General features: G+C 37.7%; 1 protein-coding gene across 1 annotated transcript in view; it reads right to left on the bottom strand.

Moving 5' to 3' along the window:
- Positions 1-27,600, bottom strand: part of LOC128208799 (son of sevenless homolog 2-like) — a 32,765-nt gene extending 5,165 nt beyond the window's left edge. Inside the window, exons 1-18 of the mRNA XM_052912400.1 lie at positions 27,228-27,600; positions 25,803-26,075; positions 25,494-25,577; positions 24,868-24,948; positions 24,432-24,629; positions 23,901-24,041; positions 15,370-15,480; positions 15,060-15,158; positions 13,633-13,760; positions 13,153-13,283; positions 10,217-10,405; positions 4,957-5,161; positions 4,488-4,700; positions 3,964-4,092; positions 3,415-3,571; positions 3,060-3,161; positions 2,632-2,787; positions 1,291-1,473 (exon numbers count right to left, since the gene is read on the bottom strand). Of these exons, the coding sequence (XP_052768360.1) occupies positions 1,291-1,473; positions 2,632-2,787; positions 3,060-3,161; positions 3,415-3,571; positions 3,964-4,092; positions 4,488-4,700; positions 4,957-5,161; positions 10,217-10,405; positions 13,153-13,283; positions 13,633-13,760; positions 15,060-15,158; positions 15,370-15,480; positions 23,901-24,041; positions 24,432-24,629; positions 24,868-24,948; positions 25,494-25,577; positions 25,803-26,075; positions 27,228-27,305 (2,658 nt within the window). The 5' untranslated portion in view covers positions 27,306-27,600. The remainder of the gene's footprint in view (positions 1-1,290; positions 1,474-2,631; positions 2,788-3,059; positions 3,162-3,414; positions 3,572-3,963; positions 4,093-4,487; positions 4,701-4,956; positions 5,162-10,216; positions 10,406-13,152; positions 13,284-13,632; positions 13,761-15,059; positions 15,159-15,369; positions 15,481-23,900; positions 24,042-24,431; positions 24,630-24,867; positions 24,949-25,493; positions 25,578-25,802; positions 26,076-27,227) is intronic.
- Between the last annotated feature and the right edge of the window lie 4 nt (positions 27,601-27,604).

Raw genomic sequence — 27,604 nt, 5'->3', positions numbered from 1 at the left:
ATAATATGCCCATATACATTCTGACAAAGTTTGGTGATGATTGGACAAAGGCTTCTTAAATTATTGATTGGACAACGTACTTAATGCCGACCGTACACCGCAGGTTCCTTGTTGTCTTTTACAGGCTACAGCCCTGCAGATAAGGTGACTGAGTGGCTATTCCTCATACAGGCTACAGCCCTGTAATGGTGACTGAGTGGCTATTCCTCATACAGGCTACAGCCCTGCAGATAAGGTGACTGGGTGGCTATTCCTCTTACAGGCTACAGCCCTGTAATGGTGACTGAGTGGCTATTCCTCTTACAGGCTACTGCCCTGCAGATAAGGTGACTGAGTGGCTATTCCTCTTACAGGCTACAGCCCTCTAATAAGGTGACTCAGTGGCTATTCCTCTTACAGGCTACAGCCCTTTAATTAGGTGACTTGAGTGGCTATTCCTCTGACAGGCTACAACCCTGTAATAAGGTGACTGAGTGGCTATTCCTCTTACATGCTACAGCCCTGTAATTAGGTGACTGAGTGGCTATTCCTCTGACAGGCTACAGCCCTGCAATAAGGTGACTGAGTGGCTATTCCTCTTACAGGCTACAGCCCTGTAATTAGGTGACTGAGTGACTATTCCTCTTACAGGCTACAGCCCTGTAATTAGGTGACTGAGTGGCTATTCTTCTTAAAGGCTACTGCCCTGCAGATAAGGTGACTGATTGGCAATTCCTCTTACAGGCTACTGCCCTGCAGATAAGGTGACTGAGTGGCTATTCCTCTCACAGGCTACTTCCTCTTACAGGCTACAGCCCTGTAATTAGGTGACTGAGTGGCTATTCCTCTTACAGGCTACAGCCCTGTAATAAGGTGACTGAGTGGCTATTCCTCTTACAGGCTACTGCCCTGCAGATAAGGTTACTGAGTGGCTATTCCTCTTACAGGCTTCTTCCTCTTACAGGCTACAGCCCTGTAATAAGGTGACTGAGTGGCTATTCTTCTTACAGGCTACTGCCCTGCAGATAAGGTGACTGATTGGCTGTTCCTCTGATAGGCTACTGCCCTGCAGATAAGGTGACTGAGTGGCTGACAGGCTACAGCCCTGCAGATAAGTGGCTATTCCTCTTAAGTAAGTATTGTCTGTGGCAACACGTGTACCTAACTTTTTCTATGAAAAACAGATGAGCTAAAAATCACTAAGCTATAATAAAATCACAACTATTTTCTCTCCACCAACATAATATCCAAGAATCTGTTCTGGGAAAACTCTTGTCCTATAGCCAACTTGTTACACTTGTGTATACTCACACTGAATGTGTGTTCCAGTCTGTGTACAGAGGCAGAGTTGAGGGCGCTTACGACCTCGAGAACGCCATTAAAGTTGTTGAGCTCGTGGAAGACAATCATGACCTCTATGCACCGGCTCACCATGGCAACACGCTCCTCCAGGTTCTCTGCCTCTACTATACACTTCTCCAACCAGTACGTAAACTGTCGGAGAGATTCAAATTATATATGACAACAGTTGGACTTAAATCCAAATTCTTCATAAAAGCAGCAACCAATCATATAAAACAGGTTTATTCATTGGTTTGTCAGTTAGCCAAAATGTTTATTCATTGGTAAAAATGAAGGATGCAAACGAATATTCGAATATTCAAATATTCGATCAAATGTTTGGTATTCTAATGTCAAAATCAGTATTCGAATATTTGAAAAAAAAGTTGAATAAATACATTTTGCCTACGACTCTGTTGATGTGTATAAAGTTTGTTTGTCTTGTTTTTACAGCGATGGGCCCATAATACCAGAGGTGTGAATGTGATGACAAAACAGTATACACACGCCACATGTCATTTAGGGACATATCGTCCAGCACTATAAAGTCCCCTTAATTTTACAGTAACTGGCTATTAGACAAGTGGCATAAAAAGTTTTTTTTCGGTTAATTTAAATGCTGTTGCCAATTAAGGTTTTAATGAATCGGCCTTCACACCAATGTGTTGTCTTGGCTGCAAATTAAGCTGTGCAACATTGCTCAGATCACCGTGATGATATAAATGACGTGCTACAATAATGTAGTTACATGTGCGTGCTTTAAACAGTTTTCCATGTTTCGATTCAATGTTCGTGCTTTAAAACGTAAATGTATAGTAAAGTGTTATAGGATATTGTTTCTCTATTGATTAACAATAGAAAAGCCAAAATCCACGTATGTTTTTGTTTTATTATTTTACTAGTTCCCGAGATGATTTAGTTTTTCCATAGTTATATTTAGTATAGGTCAATCCCAGAACGAGGCAGCATATTCCACGGAAAGACACTCAGGACCAGAAATCCTTCTAATTTCACATTGTTTACAAATATGAAGGCAGTGGAATTGAAATTATTTGATTTTGTTCTTGGTTTGTTCATAATGTATTGCTTTTTTTCTTTTTGAAAATGGGGAATTTCAGAGGCTTATTTGGGGAAAATCAGGGTCTGTCGCGCATACTGACTATGACAGGGTCAAATGCCCCAGCTATTACTTTAGCGAATGATAATAGTAGTTATATTTTTCTTCAACCTCTAAAGGTTGTATGTCAACCTCTAAAGGTTGTATGTGCTATTAAAGCCAGAGTGAATTTAAAAATAAAAAATCCTTCTCACATTATTAGTGAACTCAATCATCTTGAGGAGGTTGGGGGAGGTTTTACTTTTCTCCTTCTTCGTCCACACGCTGCCCACAAGCTCTGATGGTTTAACAGCCCGGTACAGATCAAACTCCAGCAGTGTCACCTGTCGTGCTATCTCTATAGGATGCAGCTGGGGGAGGGAAACACTGGCATGTCAAGGCATTGAACTTTTCAAAGAGAGTTATCTTATTTATTATTTTCCACTTACTGAACAATTTTTTAACATGTACAAGTAGTAACATTGACCTGAGAATATCAACATTTGAAATCTACTGTCATCCTCTTCTTGTTTCCGGTTGCTTTTCATTAGATTATTTAGTATAGCAAATAACAACTTATCTTTCTAGGACTTAAACACATACTTAAGTAACAGGGAGCATGTAACATTGTTAGAACACTTACTGTAAGGAGGTCAAACTTCTCCTTGCTATTCACCAGGTGCCACTCTATGGGAGGGGGCTGCTTCTGGTATGTAAACTCTCGCTCCGTGTTTGGCTGCTCAGTCTGTAATGTTATTGATATTCAAATACTTAAAAGGGCTTTTGCATTAGCACTATTTGTGTTAATGAGTTTTAAAAATGTTTTGCCTTTACTTGATTAACATTGAATTATTCGCAAAACTTAAGAGCAAAAATATTTATTACTTACAAATTTAATAGATCACTGCGTGAATAATAAGTTCATTTGAACTTGAATAATAGCGTGTGAATCATTGTTCTAAAGTACAGTTATATTTTCGTACATTACAGCCACATACCCTTCTGTTGATGACCTTGAGGATGGAGTCGGCCATCTTCTTCATGGCCTTGCCCTTCACTGTGTCGAGGAAACTCTTCAGTTTCTCAAGCAGGCCCACATCGCGTTCAAAGTCATAGAAATGGTCGTTCACCCAGTGACGCAGCACATTCACCACTCTGGAAACATACCACAAACTTGAACACATACAGCATTACTAGAACCTTTAATGTTAGACATTAGTCAAGAAATGCCATATCATTTTCATCTAAAATACTGTTATATCATATTTAACATCTTAAGAAAATTAAACATTTATATATAAGCAGGATTTCCTGCAAGAAAATCAATTTATAACATAAACGATGATGCCATCATCATATAACTTCATAATAATTTTTGATAAATGTGATAACTTTTATAAATGAATAGCATTTTAATTATTTTTTGTGCGTTCAATTGTGCTGTTTTATGTATTTAACACTAAAATCAATAAATTAATATTAATGATATTAATAGAACATCATCAATTATTCTTGCCCCTATCACACCAATACAATTACACACTTACCTGAACTGGACGGGTTTCACATACTCCTTCCGGAAACGTTTGAGGTCGTCACGGAGCTGTAGGTTCTCGCTGTTGTCCTCGATGACGTTTGCATCTGTTTCCTGGTCTGGCATGTCGGGGATCTCAAACCTAGAAAAAAAAACATTTCAAGTTTGGAAAGGCCCTACAAGAAAAATAATGTTGTGGTTTCTGCCATATGCTGGAAAAAACCAGGCTTTATACCAAATATGTACATGTATATCATTAAATTCTAAACTGTAGTGTTATATGTACAAATAATAGTGACACATGGTTATATTTCAAATAAATATTGTTAATGGTAGTATGTTTTTAAATCTAAGATTAATGTACCGTGTGTATCTTGAAAGTGTTGTTTTAGCTCAAGCCGACTGCATCAATAAATTGACTCTATCTCAACTTCTTTTCTTCAACTTAATGTTTGCTCCCAAGGTAAGAACAAAATGATGCAGTTATTGTCTTACTAAAATAAAAGTGTTTTTTCCCAAAGCAGATATAGCACTCACCTTTCAATAAGAAGGTCTAGGAGTTGTTGTGGACTGCAGAAGGAGCGGTATGTTGTGAGGAAGGTTCGTACAAACTTGGGGTCAGCATACATGTGATAGGTGAGGCGCTCTACCAACTTGAGAAGGGTCCCGCCCTTGATGAGAGGACTCTCCCCCGGGCCAGCAGGGGTGTCCTCAAATACTATGTTGTTTTCAGAGTCCTCTATTGCAAACCTGCAAATGTGAATAAGAATCATTATACATGTGTTATCATTATTTGCAGAAGAAAGCACAAATACCCTATGTCCATTACATGTTGGCGGATGCAAAGCTTAAGGAGTTATAGTATTTCGAAATAAACAGAGTATATTTCATTAAAAGGAAAGGAAGGAAGGACGATGAGGATATATATTGAAAAGGGTAAAACCATCTGAACATGTTATTCCCATAAAACATGTAAATAAAGTATGCATGTTAAAGCTTGATAAACCTGTATTCGCTGGCGTCAGGGAGTTTGAGCGGAGTCATCTGCTCCTCCTCACGGAGGATGGCATCCAGCTGCCGTTCGAGCATGGACTTGGTCTGCAGCGAGATGAGTGCGGCCATCCAGTTGCTCTTTTCCTCTGGCGTCTTTGCTACAAGCATCACATGCACACTGTGGTCTCGACCTTGCAGTTCAAATGCATTCTTGTACTCTGAAAACATACATAATCACAGGGATGACAAAAGATGGAAAACCCAAATCCTGTTTATTGGGTATGAGGATGAGGAATTCAGGCCCAGATCTGGGTAAAGGGGCTTAGGCCCGTGGTAAATGTACTAAGAAAGCCATTTATTTTCATTTCAAGGCCCTACTTCCTATTACTAATACAAATGTCTCACAAAAAACAATAGTTACAAAAAATAATACGGCAATCGTGAAGTTTCATCCTGATTTCAGGATTAGTCATGAACTTAATCATTCCTGAATGAATCATTTCGTTTAGTTTCATTGATTTGTTTTGTACATCAGATGTAATTCTTATGTTGAAAGGATCCCTTTTCAAGAGGGTGATATATTCATTATATAAAAATCAAATAAAGTGGACTTTTTACAATTAAAATGCTAATATAATACAAACTTACCGTGATTTCTTAATGCGACAATATTTTCATTAATCTTATAGTTTATATTTCTTTTAAATATAAGTAATATTCTGTATCCTGGTTAATTTTGAAAAACAAATCTTAAGAAACTGCCTTGAAAATGTTGAAATGTCCAATTTTGACCAAGTCCGCAACAATGAAGAAAACATTCAAACTGAGTCAAAAGCAGGCAATTTTAACATATTTGTAAACAAAATGGTTCAGTTGTAAGATATCTAAGAAATACATCTAAACACAAGTGGAGAATTTCATTGCCAATTACCGACTTCCTCATTTAAGTATGCCAATCACAATTTCATTTCTACGTAACTAAATACTGTTTGCCAGTTTGTCAACAATATAAATATCTTTTTTATCTATATATGGAACTCTTTTCCATGAATAGAAAAATCAGTAAAATCATACTTGATCACAACACATTTCCGTCGTGAAAGAGAGCACTATTTAAAACTAAACATACAATTGAGAATATGACAGAACGCCTTTCTGACGTCATGTATCACAGAGTTAGGTGTATCAACTCGTATTGTTGTCGCCAGTGAAGCAGTAGATAGGATGCATGGTTATACATCAAACAAGACATGATATAGAGTAAGAAATGCATAATATTACTTATCATATGTCTCCTTTGATTAATTCCATATTTTAATCAAAATTAAATGTACTGTTGCAGTATAAGAGAAGAAACTACACTTAGCTATTATACAACATTTCCCAGAATTTCAAGCATTTATCTTCTAATTGCAAAACTTTGTATTCATTGTTCATTCTGTATTTTTGGAAGTCCTGGTAAATTCTACTCGTCTACAATATTTCAAGATAGCAGCTGATTTTGAGTAGCCTTTAACGTGTGTTTTTACTGTGTTCATAATTGTTATATGCAGGAACCACAGTTACCAGTTACACAGTCACCAGTCGTGAGTTGAGCGTTACAGCCATTTAGATCATTCAGTTCCATAAACTTGTATGTGTACATGTAGCTGTGAGTGTCATGTACATATTGGTGGTGTTGTTTATTGATATGGGCCACTAAGCTTAAGCAGTATATCATATGAGATGAGCATATTATTAAAACTTTTGTATGATGAGTGTTAAAATAAGACATTTACATTTTACTAATTATAATTTATACTTAAGTTCACAGTATTGATTAAACAATATAGAATCTCTGGAGTATTCATCATATTGGATAGAATGAGAGTAAATTTTGGAAAACGACTTCTCTTTGTGAGACAAAGCCATACATACAACACTATTCCTATGAACTGAATAAACTACGACCCTGCTTGGTCTTATATCGGACTTAGGTCAGGGGTCAGAACTAACCATTATGGGCAAATCGATAAACAAACTTGAGGTGTCTGAGGAGTGACGAATAACCTTGAATGCTGCCTGGTCACAAGAATGGTTAACATTTTTTTGAAGAGAGGCCATCACTTTGAGATTATTGTACATTGCATTTCCACACGCGGTGGTAAGGGTATCACTGTGACATGGTGGGGTTATATTCCGCGGTAACCAACGCGGTGGTAAGGGTATCACTGTGACATGGCGGGGTTATATTCAGCGGTAGCCAACACAGTGGAACGGGTATCACTGCGTTCATCTGATGCTACCATACTAAAACATGCACCCGGCATGTGATGTAGGTATTTTAACAGGTGCTGCGGGTGCAAAAAAAAGGATAATTATAAAAAATTAGAAAATAACACGGTGTGCTGTATAGTGAAGGAAATATTAAAAAGATAACATCCAATGTAAGAATAAAATAGGCAGATTATCAAAATCTGCAAAAAAATCGTGGTTGTAAGTATATCATGCTTAACCAATGTGTGTTGTTTAATTAAAATCAATAAAGTCATTTATAAGTTACGCTGCTAGCATTAAAAATAACAAAGGGCAATAACTCTGTAGTAAGCTGAAATAGTTAATGTTCAGGTACACTGGACATCCTCTCATTGTGCTTAATCTTTGTATGAAGTTGAAATAAATTCTATCCTTTAAATTCATGTTATGCGCAGACAAGAAAAAGGGCAATAACTCTGTAGTTGAACTTAGTGATGTTCCGATGATCAATTATAATCGAAAATTGATTCAATGGTTGGGCCTGAATGCAACAATCAATTGTATTTGGTTTTAATCGATCATTGAAAAAAAAAAAGAGTCGTCGTAAGACAGCGCGCTCGACTACGCCGCTTTGACTTAGAATACAATAACGATGTAATAATACCAAGTTCTGTCTCTTTATGTCAAACCTAACTAAAATTATTTGAAACATAAGGTGACTTTGATGCTGCCCTCCCACCAGCCCGCCCAAACAATGACACAAGTCATTCAAATAACTTGATTTCCCATTATGAAAATGTGGTTAAGAATATACAAATATGCCTTTCAAAGGAAATTAAAAAAAACAACATGGGCCATAACTTGTATTTAGGCTTAAAACGGAGTTATGTTTCTTGTTGTAAGATGGTCGTAAATAATTTTGAATTTTATTAAGTGCATTTAATGAACGGTATAGAAGTTTTTTTTATTAAAATCCCAACTTGCCCTTAACTTTTACTTGCCTAAAACTTTAACCTAAGTCAATCAGGGGCCATAACTCGTATTTAGGGTATGGAGTTATGTAACCTCATTGGGTGATGGTCCTGAACAATTGTGTGAAGTAATAAGTCAATTGAATGAAGGGTATCGAAGTTATTAAACAATATCCCAACCTGCCCTAAAACTTTAACCTAAGTTCCATAGTCAATCAGGGGCCATAATTTGTATAAAAGATAATATGGAGTTATCTAACCTCATTATGTGATGGCTCTGAACATCTGTGTGAAGTAAAAAGTCAATTGAATGAACGGAATTGGAGTTTTAAGTGAAAATCCCAACTTGCCCTAAAACTTTAACCTAAGTCAATCAGGGGCCATAACTTGCATTTAGGATAATATGGAGTTATGTAACCTTATTGTGGGATGGTCCTGAACAACTGTGTGAAGTATTAAGTTAATTGAACAAAGGATATAGAAGTTATTAATAAATATTCCAACTTGCCCTAAAACTTTAACAAGTTCCATAGTCAATCAGGGGCCATAATCTGTGTAAAGAATAATATGGAGTTATCTAACCTCATCATGTGATGGCCCTGAACAACTGTGTGAAGTATTAATTCAATTGAATGTAGGGTTTTGGACTTATAAGTGAAAATCCCAACTTGCCCTAAAACTTAAAGCGGACGCCGACGCCGACACTGGGGCGAGTAGTATAGCCCACCTATTCTTCGAATAGTCGAGCTAAAAATTAATAAAAGAAAAATAATGAAAAAAATATTAGTAAGTGTTCAGATGTTATCTTTAACAAAATGGCTGACGAAAGCCACAATGAGCAAGAAAATGAACTATTTTTTATACAACAACACTTAATTACTTCAGTCATAGACATAAGGTATATGCATATAATGATTCAGAGTTTAATAATGTGCATGAATGAAACTACAATTCAGATTCTATCTAGTATTTTATAAAAACAATTGTACTATTGAATATTGATAATCGGTTACTTGAGTGGAACTGATTATCGATAGTAAAATTGGAACCAATTCCCAACACAAGTTGAACCAGAGTTATGATTCTTGTACACTGCACTTTCTCTCATTGTGTTTTACCATAGCAGTTTAATTAAATACCATCCAAAAGTTATGCTCTGGAAACAAACAAACAAAGGGCAAAACTCTGTAATAAGCTAAAATGGTGTTCTAGTTCTTGAAGACTGCACTCATTGTGCTCTCCCATCATATGAAGTTTAATTAAATTCCATCAAGTACTATTCAAGTTATGCTCCAGACAAGAAAAAGTAACAAAGGGCAAAAACTCGGTAATTAGCTGAAATAGAGGTATGGTTCATGTACACTGCACTTCATTTCATTGTGCTTTACCATCACTTGAATTTAAATTAAATTCCATTCTAAACTTTCAAAGTTGTGCAAAGACAAGAAAAAGTAACAAAGGGCAATAACTTTGTAATTAGCTTAAATAGAGGTATGGTTTTTGTACACTGAACTCCCACTCATTGTGCTTAACCATCGTATGAAGTATAATTAAATTCCATCCAGTAGTTTTCAGGTTATGCTCCGAACAAGAAAAAATCAGAAACAATGGGCTCTGTTATTTGCAGAAATATAGTTAAGGTTCTTGTACACTTCAACAGGCTTTACTATTATAAAAGAAATAATAAAACTCCATCCAAATTGATTCTTTGTTTAGTGTATGGTTCCAAGTTGTTAAAAAACCTACAAGGCAGGAAACACAAACTTAAGATAAAAAAAGAAGCTTATTATACTTAATTCAGCCTTTATGTGATATCTTAAAGATAACACTTAACAGTTGCAAGTCCAATAATTAATATTAACATTACTTTATATGCTAGCATCAAATTTAGTTTTCTTTGCAAAATGTTGGGGTATTTTCCAACATGAGGTCTCTTATTGTATTGAAACTATGCCACATGTATATGCTGTAGTCCTACAAGCCCACGTTCTTGTGAGAAAAAAACTGCTTATTGTCAAATAAAAGCAATGGTGTAGATCACTCCCCTGTATGACCTGTCTTACATACCATCACAGTCTTCCTTGTCACGGACCTCCATCTTGCGTATTTGAAACTTCTCCTTCAGCTTGTACTCCCCCTGCGGCCCAGACACGGACGCCCGGCGCAGGTTCTGCTTACACAGCACGATCAGTGCGTCGAACAGGAACACATGGCGCTCTGTGTTCTTCCCCTTTGTGTGCTTCATCAACACACCGTCTGTGAAAATGAAATGAAGGGGGTATATAAGCATTTCCTGTGTTAACTTTAAGCTTCTTTCAGTGTTTGCTAAGAAAGTTACCAAATGAAACAAGAGCTGTCATAGGACAGCGTGTTCCACTTTATGAGCCTTTGTCTCAGAAATGAAAAAAATAATGATGCTATATGTGCCTGTCAAAAGCAATAAAAAAAGTCATATAAAAAAGTAAACAAGAAACGCCGCAATGCGATAAAAAACAGGTTTTCAATGATTGACAGAAGAACTTTAGCCTTTGTTGTGAGATTCAGTTTCAATTTTTTTTTCAATTTTTTGGCAACGATGACCTTGACGTTGACCCTAAGGGGCCCTAACGCAGTCCTCCATAAACTTTTCTTACAAGTTTGGTCACAAAATGTCAACCCTGACTAAAGTTATTCAGTACCAACTGGTTATCTGTTTTTAGTAACAACTAGATATTGCTTTTTTGAAAAAGCGCTTGTCTCCCCAATTGTGTGCTGAGAATTAATCAATGATGGACATGAAATTTGTACTTTTGGACTGTAGAGGAACCAACAGTGACCTTGAAGTTTGGCCTATTCACCCATATTTAATAGTGAACATCTACTGCATAATATCAGTGATCTCAAAATCAATAGGGGTCATATACTTATCATGACTAACTTGCAAACCAAGTATGAAGTTCCTGGCTCCAAACGTTTCTTAGTTATTGAGCAGAAACCATTTTTAAGGCTAAGGTCACCACCAACATATCGTTTTTTACTTTAAGGAAACAGCGACCTTGACCTTTGACCTTTTGATCTCAAAATCAATAGGGGTCATCTACTAGTCATGAACAACAAGCATACCAAGTATGAAGTTCCTGGACCCAAAGGATCTTTAGTTATGGAGCGGAAACCGTTTTTTCACCTCAAGTTTACCGCAACCTTGACCTTTGACCTACTGATCACAAAATCAATAGGGGTCATCTTCTCGTCATGACCAACCAGCATACCAAGTATGAAGTTCATGGGTCAGAGTGTTTTATAGTTATTGAGCGGAAACGAAGTGTGACGTACAGACTGACAGACTGACTGACTGCCTGACTGACGGACAGGCAAAAAACAATATGTCTCCCCATGAATGGGGGAGACATAATGACCTTAACCCTTAGCCCATAATGCAATCTTATGAAAGGTCTCCATAACCCCTTTTTATATACCGAGATTGGTCACAATATGTCAACCCTTACTTAAGTTATTCAGTACTAACCATTTTTCTATTTTTAGCAACAGTGACCTTGACCTTGATCCTAGGTGCCCCAAACACAATCACATGAAAGGTCTCCATAAACTCTTCACATATACCAAGTTTGGTAGAAAAATGTCAACACTAACTAAAATTAATTGATACTATAGGTGAGTTTGTCCAAGCCCTCCTGCCGGCCCATCCGAACAATGGCACATGTCATTCTAAAGGTTTCTCTTTGTGAAAACCTGGTTAAAAATATGTGCCAATAAAAAACAAAACAGTAAAAGAAAAGGCAATCAAGGGCCTTTATTTTGTATTTAGGCTTAATATGGGTTCATAGTTGGCACAGTGAGCCTAAAAAATACCTGAAATCGAGTATGAACTTGCTGCATGATTGCCCAGCCCTCACACACTATGAACTTGCTGCATGATTGCCCAGCCCTTACTAACTATGGACTTGCTGCATGATTGCCCAGCCCTTACCAACTATGAACTTGCTGCATGATTGCCCAGCCCTTACCAACTATGAACTTGCTGCATGATTGCCCAACCTTCACCAACTATGAACTTGCTGCATGATTGCCCAGCCCTCACAAACTATGAACTCGCTGCATGATTGCCAAGCCCTTACCAACTATGAACTTGCTGCATGATTACCCAGCCCTCACCTACTATGAACTCACTACATGATTGCCTAGCCCTCACCCATTTTGAACTTGCTGCATGATTGCCCAACCCTTACCAAGTATGAACTCGCTACATGATTGCCCAGCCCTCACAAACTATGAACTTGCTGCATGATTGCCCAACCCTTACCAAGTATGAACTCGCTACATGATTGCCCAGCCCTCACCAACTATGAACTTGCTGCATGATTGCCCAGCCCTCACCAACTATGAACTTGCTGCATGATTGCCCAACCTTCACCAACTTAAAACTTGCTGCATGACTGCACCGCCCTCACCAACTATGGACTTGCTGCATGATTGCCCAGCCCTCATCAACTATGAACTTGCTACATGATTGCCCAGCCTTCACCAACTATGAACTTGCTACATGATTGCCCAGCCCTCACCAACTATGAACTTGCTACATGATTGCCCAGCCTTCACCAACTATGAACTTGCTACATGATTGCCCAGCCCTCACCAACTATGAACTTGCTACATGATTGCCCAGCCCTCACCAACTATGAACTTGCTACATGATTGCCCAGCCCTCACCAACTATGAACTTGCTACATGATTGCCCAGCCCTCACCAACTATGAACTTGCTACATGATTGCCCAGCCCTCACCAACTATGAACTTGCTGCATGATTGCCCAGCCCTCACCAACTATGAACTTGCTACATGATTGCCCAGCCCTCACCAACTATGAACTTGCTACATGATTGCCCAACCTTCACCAACTATGAACTTGCTGCATGACTGCCCAGCCCTCACCAACTATGAACTTGCTGCATAACTGCCCAGCCCTCACCAACTATGAACTTGCTGCATGATTGCCCAGCCCTTACCGAGTATGAACTCGCTACAAGATTGCCATATGTCTCGTCCCTCCCAGCCGTCGATGCTCTTTTGCAGCTCCGACATCTTCTGAACTACGGCCTGCCTTCCAGTCCGACCCTGCATACGTAATGTTGTCTCCCTGAAAATACAGCAAACAATGTGATAAGTAATTATTATCTGAAAATTTCAAAAGTTAGATAAAGATCTGCTTATAAGTTAACAAGTAAGAATTGAATACTTTAAGACTCAAACATTGTTTAATTAATGTATATTTTCAAGTATGAAAATTAAAACAGCATATTCTGTACATATGCTCTCACAAGAAAAGAAATTCTGTCAAACATACGCTCTATTTTGTACAAATAACAATCCTTGAACATTGAAACACATCGTGGTTCAGTGAGGCATACAAGCAGCAATACATTTTCTGGAGCAACAACTAGGCATGTTGAAAGTATCTAGAAAATTTATGCAATCAGATAACATACCAGGGTTTTTTCTTGGCAAGGTTTCCAGCGAAGATGTTCTCAAGCAAATATTTGAGAGTGGACAGGAGCCCACTGGCCTGCTCCAAACACTCCCCGTCCTCATCGTTAGGGCTGTTTGCTGTCAATGCCTGGAGAATAAATAATGGTTCATACACATGTATATTCAGGCAAACTGGTACAAGGCGTTTTACAGTAAACTTAACTTATAATGAACCATTTTGTTGAACTGACAGCAATATCAGCAAAATCACACATATTCACTTTTTACCTGACTCTGGACTCTTGTAAAACTCAAAGATAAAAGATGAGGGCATGACCCTGCTCTTCAAAAACTGACTGTTTGGACTCGCTTTCCAAATTAAAGCAAAATCTCATACTTAAAAGAAGGCATGGCAACGAGTAGTAAAATCGGTACTCAAGTACTCGGATAATCCTTCGATCATGAACTCAAAAAAACTTAAATTGGTGTTTAATATAAATATATCTCACTACAAATATAGAGCATGCGAAATAATATACTTGTCAAAAATAATACAAGTCATGAAATCAGCATATGAACAACACTGAATGATATTAAAAAGAACAAAAATCATCCTCGACACATGATTTTGTCTTAAAAAAAATAATTCATCTATTGATGGTGCTCTTCTTGCTAGTCGTTTGGAGTTGTTTCTATTCATGTTTCAACTGCAGATAATTGAGCATGCTTCTAGATTAACTCTACCCCGTACATTTCATTCAATTTTGTCAATTGCTGTCAATTCCCTTTCAAAAAAAAAATATTGAATGACTCCATAAAAAAATATTTAAGAATGAAATTTCTTCATACTATAATATTAATGTTTACCTTATAAATATGGATAATTCTCAATTAAAGACATCCACAAATCAATGGTGATGATCATTGTAAAAATACACTCATAAACCAGAATTTGCGAGTCAATTTTTTGGTTTAAAGTCTCTAATTGGTAAACAATAGAATTATGCAGGAGATGTACTGCTATCAAAACTAATTGACATCAGTGCAAATTGCAAATATGAGTCCATAGTTGACAGTTTTTATAACCTCACAACAACTGTCATTAAATTTGATAAGGTGATTAATGTACGTAGCGGGGATAAGAGGGTCTGTACATTGTGTCTTGGTGGCAACGCACCAGTGCTGTTACATTGTCTGTATGTAGTCTGTACATGTATATCGTGCATAAAGTGCAGTTAAAAATAATTTTGTTTTTTGTTTTTATCCGAGTACTCCAGTAGTAAATAAATATACTCGGATCATCCATCGAGTACTCGGGTATTTGTTGCCATACCTACTTAAAAGCAATTCTCTGCGGTCAGTTCCAACTAAAAAATACTTTTAAATGCTTCAAAATGTTACGTTTGTAATTCTAAAATGAAAATGAAATACTCTGCTGATGTCTTACTTTAATAACTTCAAAGTAATGTAGGCAGTGGTATATTGGCCCTAGTAGCAGCTTTGGTAACACATACTTCATGGAATCCTTGAAGCCACACCCATAACCCTGAAGTATAAGGTCAGAAAGCATTAATAGCAGCACAGTGGGAAAGGTTGAACATATAATGAACTTACTCCACACACTCTGCTTCTATGTTAGATAAATCAAAAACTTTGGTCAACATAAATTATTTTCCCTAGTATAGCAAAATGAAAATTTGTCTAATCTAGAAGACCAATTTACTATTTGACAGAAACTTTGTTAACTTTCTCAGTACCATGAGAGTTTCACTGATGTCCCTTCTCTGTAGGAGGGTGTTGAGCCGATCCTTGCCATTGGGGGTCATCACATCATTAACATACTTCTTGTACACCCCAAACTCCTCACCCTGCAAAATAACAGTCATCAATTAAGACTTCATTTATTATTAAGAATTTATTTTACAGATACACTGAAGAAAAATGGTGTGCTGACAAATTGTATGATGTAGAAGAAATACAGTCCAAACTCGTTGGCTCGATATCTCATGGCTCAATATCCTCGTTTGCTCGAACCAAATTAAAAGAACCAATTTGTTTTAAACTCTATGTTCATATAAAATACAATTTGATGGCTCGATATCTTGAGGGTCAATATTTCTCCACGCTCGATGTCATTTTCGTGGTAAGTAAGAATTTCACACTTTATTTTGTTTGCTTTGGTCGAAGTCATTTTCGCAGCTTCAGGTAAAAATTTCACACCTTGATTTGTTTGCTTGGCTTCATTTACATGTAGCACAAGGCCCTAATCGATTAAAATTGCTTGATTGGTATTATAATTATTATCAAATTCAAATGGTTTAACAGTTTGAGCAAACATGCCATCACTTTAAATTCTGTCTCTCTTTGAAATCCATGTATATATAAATTTCAATGCATTTTGATATGGCAACATTCACATAAAAATATTGGGCTGTAAATAAGTCATGTTGCAAACTGTATGATGTGTGTTCAATAATCATGTCCAGTAAATACTCTTCCTTTGCGGAGATAGCGTAGGAAATAACAATGAACTCTTTGTAATGTCAAAAAAAAAATTCAAATCACATTCTGTAAGCAATCTCGCTTGGCTCGATATTTTTGATGCTCAAAGTATTTTGGCCGGTCCCTAGAATATCAAGCCATCGAGTTTCGACTGTAGTGAGATTCAAGATATCAAAGCTCTGCAAATAGACTTCTTGGTTCTTTAACTTGCTTGATTTAAACACTAATACACAGGATACAACTTCTTTAGGATAAGACCAGTAGTAAGTACACCATTTCCAGAAAAAAACTTGTCCCTCCTGTTTCTCAGTTCTTACCTCAACATTCTACAAGGTCTATAAACTTAATAAACAAGCCCCAGAAATGACAGCAATACGACCAACATAGCTTCCTCATGCTAACCTTGACAAGGTGTGTAGACTTTACAAACAAGACCCATAAATGACAGCACTTGAGACTACCACAACCTCCTTATGCTAACCTATACAAGGCCTGTAAACTAAACAAACAACACCAATAAATGAGAGCACATATGACTTACACAGTTTTAACACTCCTTATTATTTGCCATACTTTATTTCTTAATGTAAAAAAAGGTCATCTGACGAAAAAAAATATACTTGCTTTCAAAACTGTACTCATAGTCAAAATTTCATTTTTGTAGCTTTAAAAATAAACAAGAGGGCCATAATGGCCCTAAATCGCTCACCTGAGTAAAAGAGTTTAACCTTTGTAATCAATATAGCTTGATATTTGTTCTCAAAGAATATTGAAAAACTTTCTGGTCAAACATGTTGCCTGGATAATCACTGACAGGACTTGTCACAGTTGCCTGCTAACTGACAGGACTTGTCACAGTTTCCTGCACACTGACAGGACTTGTCAATTGACTGCACACTGACAGGATTTTGTTCAGCTGCCTGCACACTGACAGGACTTGATGATTGACTGCACACTGATAGAATTTGATTCTCATACCTGCACACTGACAGGACTTTGTTCAGTTGCCTGCACACTGACAGGACCTGATAATTGACTGCACACTGACAGCACTTGGTACAGATACCTGCACACTGACAGGACTTTTTCAGTTGCCTGCACACTGACCGGACTTTGTTCAATTGCCTGCAGACTGACAAAACTATGTTAAATTGCTTGCACACTGAAATAACTTTTAGTATAGATACACAATTAACTGACAGGACTTCGTTCAATTGCCTGCACACTGACTAAACTATGTTAAATTGCTTGCACACTGAAAGAACTTTTAGTATAGATACACAAACAACAAACAGTTCACCATCCAATAAAATTTAAATAATTTGCCTTAAGCTCTAAAAATCAAAGAGCAGAACACATTCATATTCTATTATTGCTTCTTCCATCTAGGACAACATCACCATCCTTCAAATATTGTTAATCAAATTTTTCTGTATAAGGCTTATTCACTATTCACACAGAAGATAATATTGAAGCTTAGAATAATCTACATGAAGTTTACAATAATATACATGAAGTTCAATGGAAAAGTATGATTATTAAATTTATCATTAAGTAAAAATGAATTTTTTCTAAAGAATAAAGTGTATAATAATTATTTTAATCTATGAACCTAAAAATAGAACAATAATTACCTTAGAAGTGACTATGTTGAAGACTTAATAAAATTTAAAATCTATTCCCTTGTTACTAAAAATAGAAAGTTATAGCCATATAGCAAGACTTGCTGCCCTTGTTTCAAGAGTAAACTTGACATAACTATCAAATTTTAACAAAATGTATTTATTATGAACTTGTAACCCACTGGATGAGGCCAATTTTTCTCCAGGGGCATTATTTGAATAAACATGGTAGATAACCAATAGACAATGTTACACACCAAATATTTAAGCACAAGGCCTGATAGAATTTGCCAAAAAAATTTTTTTTTATTTTTTCCTTTTGGTTGCCATGGCAACCAGAGTTCTGCATGGAATTCATTTTTTTGAACAATTTTGAAAAAGCACCCACCAAGGATCACTCCAATGAAGTTTCATTAAAATTGTCCAAGCGGTTTAGAAGATGATGATTATAACCAATTGTTGACACTTTTCCTTTTGGTAGCCATGGCAACCAGAGTTCTGCATGGAATTCATTTCTTTGAACAATTTTGAAAAAGCACCAAACAAGGATCATTCCTATGAAGTTTCATCAAAATTGTCCAAGGGGTTTAGGAGAAGAAGATGATTATAACCAATTGCTGACGCAGCACGACGCATGACGGATGACCGACACCCGACATAGACCAATCACAATAGCTCACCTTGAGCACTTGTGCTCAGGTGAGCTAAAAAGTTGGTCAAATGGTCAAAGTCAAGGTCATCCGAGGACAACATTTATGCTCATATGCAAAACTGTTGACATGGTCCAAATTTCATTGCTGTAGCTTTAAAAATATAGAGTTGGTCAAAAGGGGTTGGGCCAGCCAGCTTGGCCCCAGGTGCATAATTTCAACGGTTTTTCTAGGCGGTCATCATATGTTGCTCCACAACAAATATCAAAGATATGAGCCTTGTGGTTTAAAACAAGACGATTTTGAAAATATTTCTTAAATAAGTCTCTAGGAAACTTGTGACCCCCGGGGCAGTACCAGTTTTGAGGGGGCATAATTTGAACAACCATGGTAGCTGATCACTAAATTATGCCTTATTCAAAATAGCAAGGGTCTGCATAGCTGGTTCAGACAAAAAGATTTTCAAACATTCCCAATTTAAGTATACCAAACCTGTGAACCCTTGAGTGTGGCCAGTAATGACCCCAGGGTCATAATTTGAACAAACTATCTACAACCAATTGTGTTTAGATGGATGCGCGAACGACACACTGGCCAATAGAGCTAAAAATGGCCTTTGGCCTTTCAACATGAACAAGGGAGAGAAATTCACAAAATCAACTGCAGTACCAAAAACAGACTTCGCTCATGTAGACTTGGCTAAAAATAGACTAAGCTTTAACAAACAACACCCATAAATGACAGCACAAAAAACTAACACAGCTTCCTCGTGCTTACCTCGGCAAGGCTTGTAAACTTAACAAACAAGACCCATAAATGACAGCACATAAGACTTATATAGCTTCCTTATGCTAACCTCTACAAGGCCTGTAAACTTGAACAAACAACACCCATAGATGACAACACATAAGACTAACACGGCCTCCCCATGTGAACCTCTACAAGGCTTGTAAACTTAACAAACAAGACCCATAAATAACAGCACATAAGACTAACACGGCCTCCCCACTTGAACCTCTACAAGGCCTGTAAACTTAACAATTAAGACCCATAGATGACAGCACATAAGACTAACACAGCCTCCCCACTTGAACCTCTACAAGGCCGGTAAACTTAACAAACAAGACCCATAGATGACAGCACATAAGACTAACACAGCCTCCCCATGTGAACCTCTACAAGGCCTGTTAACTTAACAAACAAGACCCATAAATGACAGCACATAAGACTAACACGGCCTCCCCATGTGAACCTCTACAAGGCCTGTTAACTTAACAAACAAGACCCATAGATGACAGCACATAAGACTAACACGGCCTCCCCATGTGAACCTCTACAAGGCCTGTAAACTTAACAAACAAGACCCATAGATGACAGCACATAAGACTAACACAGCCTCCCCATGTGAACCTCTACAAGGCCTGTAAACTTAACAAACAAGACCCATAGATGACAGCACATAAAACTAACGCGGCCTCCCCATGTGAACCTCTACAAGGCCTGTTAACTTAACAAACAAGACCCATAAATGACAGCACATAAGACTAACACAGCCTCCTAATGCTAACATCTACAAGGCCTGTAAACTTAACAAACAAGACCCATAAATGACAGCACATAAGACTAACACAGCCTCCCCATGTGAACCTCTGCAAGGCCTGTTAACTTAACAAACAAGACCCATAGATGACAGCACATAAGACTAACACGGCCTTCCCATGTGAACCTCTACAAGGCCTGTTAACTTAACAAACAAGACCCATAGATGACAGCACATAAGACTAACACGGCCTCCTAATGCTAACCTCTACAAGGCCTGTTAACTTAACAAACAAGACCCATAAATGACAGCACATAAGACTAACACAGCCTCCTAATGCTAACATCTACAAGGCCTGTAAACTTAACAAACAAGACCCATAAATGACAGCACATAAGACTAACACAGCCTCCCCATGTGAACCTCTGCAAGGCCTGTTAACTTAACAAACAAGACCCATAGATGACAGCACATAAGACTAACACGGCCTTCCCATGTGAACCTCTACAAGGCCTGTTAACTTAACAAACAAGACCCATAGATGACAGCACATAAGACTAACACGGCCTCCTAATGCTAACCTCTACAAGGCCTGTTAACTTAACAAACAAGACCCATAGATGACAGCACATAAGACTAACAAATCCTCCCCATGTGAACCTCTACAGGGCCTGTAAACTTATCAAACAAGACCCATAAATGACAGCACATAAGACTAACACAGCCTCCCCATGTGAACCTTTACAAGGCCTGTAAACTTAACAAACAAAACCCATAAATGACAGCACATAAGACTAACACGGCTTCCTAATGCTAACCTCTACAAGGCCTGTTAACTTAACAAACAAGACCCATAAATGACAGCACATAAGACTAACACGGCCTCCCCATGTGAACCTCTACAAGGCCTGTTAACTTAACAAACAAGACCCATAGATGACAGCACATAAGACTAACATGGCCTCCCATGCGAACCTCTACAAGGCCTGTAAACTTAACAAACAAGACCCATAGATGACAGCACATAAGACTAACACAGCCTCCCCATCTGAACCTCTACAAGGCCTGTAAACTTAACACACAAGACCCATAGATGACAGCACATAAAACTAACGCAGCCTCCCCATGTGAACCTCTACAAGGCCTGTTAACTTAACAAACAAGACCCATAGATGACAGCAAATAAGACTTACACAGCCTCCCCATGTGAACCTTTACAAGGCCTGTAAACTTAACAAACAAGACCCATAAATGACAGCACATAAGACTAACACAGCCTCCCCACGTGAACCTCTACAAGGCCTGTTAACTTAACAAACAAGACCCATAGATTACAGCACATAAGACTAACACGGCCTCCTAATGCTAACCTTTACAAGGCCTGTAAACTTAACAAACAAGACCCATAAATGACAGCACATAAGACTAACACAGCCTCCCCATGTGAACCTCTGCAAGGCCTGTTAACTTAACAAACAAGACCCATAGATGACAGCACATACACTAACACGGCCTCCTAATGCTAATTTCTACAAGGCCTGTTAACTTAACAAACAAGACCCATAGATGACAGCACATAAAGCTAACAAATCCTCCCCATGTGAACCTCTACAGGGCCTGTAAACTTAACAAACAAGACCCATAAATGACAGCACATAAGACTAACACAGCCTCCCCATGTGAACCTCTACAAGGCCTGTAACCTTAACAAACAAAACCCATAAATGACAGCACATAAGACTAACACGGCTTCCTAATGCTAACCTCTACAAGGCCTGTTATCTTAACAAACAAGACCTATAAATGACAGCACATAACACTAACACAGCCTCCCCATGTGAACCTCTACAAGGCCTGTTAACTTAACAAACAAGAGCCATAAATGACAGCACATAAGACTAACATGGCTTCCTCATGTGAACCTCTACAAGGCCTGTAAACTTAACAAACAAGACCCATAAATGACAGCGCATAAGACTAACACGGCCTCCCCATGTGAACCTCTACAAGGCCTGTTAACTTAACAAACAAGACCCATAGATGACAGCACATAAGACTAACACGGCCGTCCCATGCGAACCTCTACAAGGCCTGTAAACTTAACAAACAAGACCCATAGATGACAGCACATAATACTAACACAGCCTCCCCATGTGAACCTCTACAAGGCCTGTAACCTTAACAAACAAAACCCATAAATGACAGCACATAAGACTAACACGGCTTCCTAATGCTAACCTCTACATGGCCTGTTATCTTAACAAACAAGACCTATAAATGACAGCACATAACACTAACACAGCCTCCCCATGTTAACCTCTACAAGGCCTGTTAACTTAACAAACAAGAGCCATAAATGACAGCACATAAGACTAACATGGCTTCCTCATGTGAACCTCTACAAGGCCTGTAACCTTAACAAACAAGACCCATAAATGACAGCGCATAAGACTAACACGGCCTCCCCATGTGAACCTCTACAAGGCCTGTTAACTTAACAAACAAGACCCATAGATGACAGCACATAAGACTAACACGGTCCTCCCATGCGGACCTCTACAAGGCCTGTAAACTTAACAAACAAGACCCATAGATGACAGCACATAAGACTAACACGGCTTCCCCATGTGAACCTCTACAAGGCCTGTAAACTTAACAAACAAGACCCATAGATGACAGCACATAAGACTAACACAGCCTCCCCATGTGAACCTCTACAAGGCCTGTTAACTTAACAAACAAGACCCATAGATGACAGCACATAAGACTTACACAGCCTCCCCACATGAACCTCTACAAGGCCTGTAAACTTAACAAACAAGACCCATAAATGACAGCACATAAGACTAACACAGCCTCCCCATGTGAACCTCTACAAGGCCTGTAAACTTAACAAACAAGACCCATAGATGACAGCACATAAAACTAACACAGCCTCCCCATGTGAACCTCTACAAGGCCTGTTAACTTAACAAACAAGACCCATAAATGACAGCACATAAGACTAACACAGCCTCCCCACATGAACCTCTACAAGGCCTGTAAACTTAACAAACAAGACCCATAAATGACAGCACATAAGACTAACACAGCCTCCCCACGTGAACCTCTACAAGGCCTGTTAACTTAACAAACAAGACCCATAGATTACAGCACATAAGACTAACACGGCCTCCTAATGCTAACCTTTACAAGGCCTGTAAACTTAACAAACAAGACCCATAAATGACAGCATATAAGACTAACACAGCTTCCTAATGCTTACCTCTACAAGGCCTGTTAACTTAACAAACAAGACCCATAGATGACAGCACATAAGACTTACAAGGCATCCCCATGTGAACCTCTACAAGGCCTGTAAACGTAACAAACAAGACCCATAGATGACAGCACATAAGACTAACACGGCCTCCTCATGTGAACCTCTACAAGGCCTGTTAACTTAACAAACAAGACCCATAAATAACAGCACATAAGACTAACACGGCTTCCTAATGCTTACCTCTACAAGGCCTGTAAACTTAACAAACAAGACCCATAGATGACAGCACATAAGACTTACACATCTCCCCATGTGAACCTCTACAAGGCCTGTACACTTAACAAACAAGACCCATAAATGACAGCACATAAGACTAACACAGCTTCCTAATGCTAACCTTTACAAGGCCTGTAAACTTAACAAACAAGACCTATAAATGACAGCACATAAGACTAACACAGCCTCCCCATGTGAACCTCTACAAGGCCTGTAAACTTAACAAACAAGACCCATAAATGACAGCACATAAGACTAACACAGCTTCCTAATGCTAACCTCTACAAGGCCTGTAAACTTAACAAACAAGACCCATAAATGACAGCACATAAGACTAACATCGCTTCCCCATGCTAGCCTCTACAAGGCCTGTCAACTTAACAAACAAGACCCATAAATGACAGCCCAAAGACTAACACATCTTCCCCATGCTTACCTCGGCAAGGTCTTGAAAGCATATGCCGACCTGTGGGGTCTCGTTTTCAGCAGCGACCTCCATCTGCTCTTCTACGGAGGAGAGTAGCTTCGCAGTGAACTGGTAGATATCCAGGATGTTTGAGAATATATTTTCCAGGTCCTAGTTTACAAACAGAGAAAAATCAGTGACGCAATCTCCTGGGTTAAATAAAAACTTGTTTGGGAATAATTTAGCAAAGTCTATATCTGTTAAACTGATTCCCCATGAAGAAAACTATAAAATACAGACCAAGCTGCAAACTTATTACAAGATGAATTCCAACTTTAATCAACGATTTTAGCCATTTTGTAAAAGGAACTGTACTCATAATAGGGAAATATTTTGGCATGTCTGGAAATTTAGAATTTCCATTTCAAAAAATAACAATTGAGTTTGTATAGGTGCTGCAAAAATCCAGTCAAGATATTCCCCATTAACATAATGGTAAAACAATGGGGATTTTTTCTGATTATAAGGAAAGATATTAGACTGCATTATCTTTTAACCTACCTTGCTGTTGGGAAAGTGCCTAGCAAATGGAGCCCGAAACACCTTTATGATCATGTTCAGGTCGTGCAAGTACTGGTTCTCTTCCAGGATAAAGTCCTTTACAATGTCCTCATACGTCAATGACTCTCGTCGTGTGGGCTCGTCTACCAGCGGCAGGGAAACCTCAGTCTCCTCTTGAGAAAACATGTCCATCAGCACCTGAAGACAATATATCAGCATTTCTTCATCAATAAAAGATGCATTTAAACTCTTAAAAAATGCTGTTATCATCAATGCAGGACTCTTATGTCATAGAAAAGATATCATAAAGAGAGATTATAGATTTTACATCAAGATTGAACATTATTAAGTAAATGCTCAATTCACAACTCAACACTGAGAAAAGGCAACCAGTAAAAGGGCAGTAATGTTCAAGATTTTGTATAACCTGTGTTACCTGATCTGCACATATTGCAACTTTTATATCCTGCTGCGTGATTTCAGAATGCTTGATATTCTTCACATAGTTGCCTGTCAACTGGAATACATATTTAAGGTTTATAATCTAGAATCAATAGTGAATTATAAGAAAGTGTTATTTATTTAAGGTTTTGTCGTAGTTTTTCTTGCATTTATGCTGTATAGTATGTATGCAGTAGGGCATGCAAGCAAGTTCCATGAAGTAATTTGTTCCCTTGCTGCACTGTGTTCATACAGCATTAACGCAAGAAAAAATGTGATCAATACTTATATTAACATTTAAATCATTTTTCATTATGATTTTGCGATCAACTCAACCAACCATAGGTCATTATTGAAATAAAAAATGATGTCATAACACCTTATTAAATTATTCAATATGAACGTCAAGTGTTTTCATACAAAGGACATGGCGAATGTAAATATTTGAGTTCGTTTCACATCAGATTTTACCAATTAAACTGCTGGAAATAATTTGACAATACTGGATAGCATGCACTGTAACACATAATTCATTTCAACTTACCCTTCATTTCCTATGAGGTATTTCAGTAGTCAATTGCAAGAAATATGATAAAATCAATTGATTTCAAAGATGTGTACCTTGAGAATATCTGCAGCGATGTATTCCAGTACTGCCACTATGTACACAGTGACAGTGTAATCTATCCGGTACCCAAGCACCTCCTGCAAGCACAATCAACACACACAGAATAATTATATAACTAAATGTTTTGAACAAATATAACCTTGCAGTACATGACAGTATTAAAAGCAAATGTTAATATGTAAATTGACGATTATCATATGCATTGATTTTAACTCAATGTATGAAACACTGAACAACCCATACACAAAAAAAGGAAGGAACAAAAGACAAACCATACAGATAATACCTAGATAATACCCTACCTTGACTAGAAGAGGGTGGATCTTGTCCACAGGTAAAACAAGAGTTGATTGTTTCTTGTTTCGGCTATCGAAGTTCTTGATAGCCCTATCTGCATCCCGGACGGCCCACTTGTCGATTGGGTCGGGGTATGTTTTTCGAACACGATCTTCAACATCCTGTACAATATGCGGCTCAGAAGCACACAAGGTGGCTAGGAGCTGGATGATTAGGTCTTCAATGTACTCAAGTGCATCTGTTTGAGCTTGAAGGGAAGGATGCACCTGCTTGTGAACCTAAAAAATGAAGTTTATCTTCTAAGTATTACACAATTAGCCAAACTTATTAATATATCTAGTGATAAATTGACAAACTGAAAGTTCAGCATGGACTGATAGAGATAAAGTATGTAGTTTCTTTATGTTTTTAATAAGCAATTCAATTGAAATAAAATACATTAAATAGGATGCCTTTTGATAAATCATGATCTATTCATTACTACATATTACAAAATAATCATAAAATGTTTTTGTTCTAAATATTTCACTCTAGCCATTCTATGTAAAGTTACTTTATCGGGTAACAATTAATCAATGTAGTGATTAGTCTAAAATAATAGACGTGTTACACGGGATTCTTCCAATCCGTAACGTCTAAACGGGAATGTGCAAAAAACGGGGGTGTTTTAAAAATATTGAAATTGTTTTAAGTGAAGTATTTTATGGTTGAAATTGATCATAAAGAGTTATATTCATATTTTGCCATGTAAGTGAAATGTTATTTTGCACTAAACAAGCATTTAATGCATTAAAACAAGTTGTTTACATTTCCAATAAAACGACAGTTGACCGACACAGAAAACAATTATGCGAAGGGGAACAACTCGATACAATCGTAATAACTCGGCCTCCTCCGACAAAGCTTCAAGATAGACCTCGTTGCACAATCGTAACAACTCGGCCATGGCCGAAATGTTCCGAGCGATTTAAAACTGTGCCCTGAAGCCTTGCAGGTACCCTCCATGTATATATCGTTATGTTTTGACAGAATGAAATGAAGAAAAGCCGTCAAACTCATAATTATAACTTGGATATTTATTTTTTGTGTACGGAACTAATGTAAAATAACATTATCTGGTAATATTTCTTGTTTTTATGATATTTTATAGACGCTATATGCTTTAACCTGAAATCCTGATCGGAACAAGTACCCACTTTTGATACTAAACAATTTGTACATGAAGGATTTGCCATATCAAAAATCTAAAAAAATCCGTCAACGTACAATTATTTGGACTATGTAATGATTTACACTTACGTAGAAGAAAATATGCGGTTGACACTATTCTTACCAGCAACCTAATGACATATTCATGCAACTGTTCTGTTTTTTGATAGTTTATAAATTATCTTTGACAGCATTTTTTACAATAATAAAAAAAATATTACCAAATTCAAAGCCCCAAGAAATATTGACTTCCATTTTGGTCTGTTTTCTTCTGAGAAGAAATCGTAGTTATTAGACATGTTTAGATAAGATTTAAGTCAGCAATGCTTCACAAAACAGTCCTGTGGAGTCTGGTGAAAGCATCTTTTGGTGAGATCCTCATCCTGAGAGGAGAATCACTGGTGTGTGACCTTCAACTTATTCCCCCATTTAGAAGAATGGAGTCAGTAACGCAGAATGTCCATTTAATAAAGAGCATAATGAAGTACACAGCCGAATGATTATTAAGTCATGGCTCAGACGGCAGCTGTCTAACACTTTGTTTTTGTTTACAATTTTCTGTTTCTTCCGCATCCAGCACCGGAAGTAGGCTAGAAAT

This window comes from Mya arenaria, chromosome 11, assembly GCF_026914265.1.
Source record: "Mya arenaria isolate MELC-2E11 chromosome 11, ASM2691426v1".
NCBI lineage: Eukaryota > Metazoa > Mollusca > Bivalvia > Myida > Myidae > Mya > Mya arenaria.
This window is presented reverse-complemented; position numbering and strand designations above follow the sequence as displayed.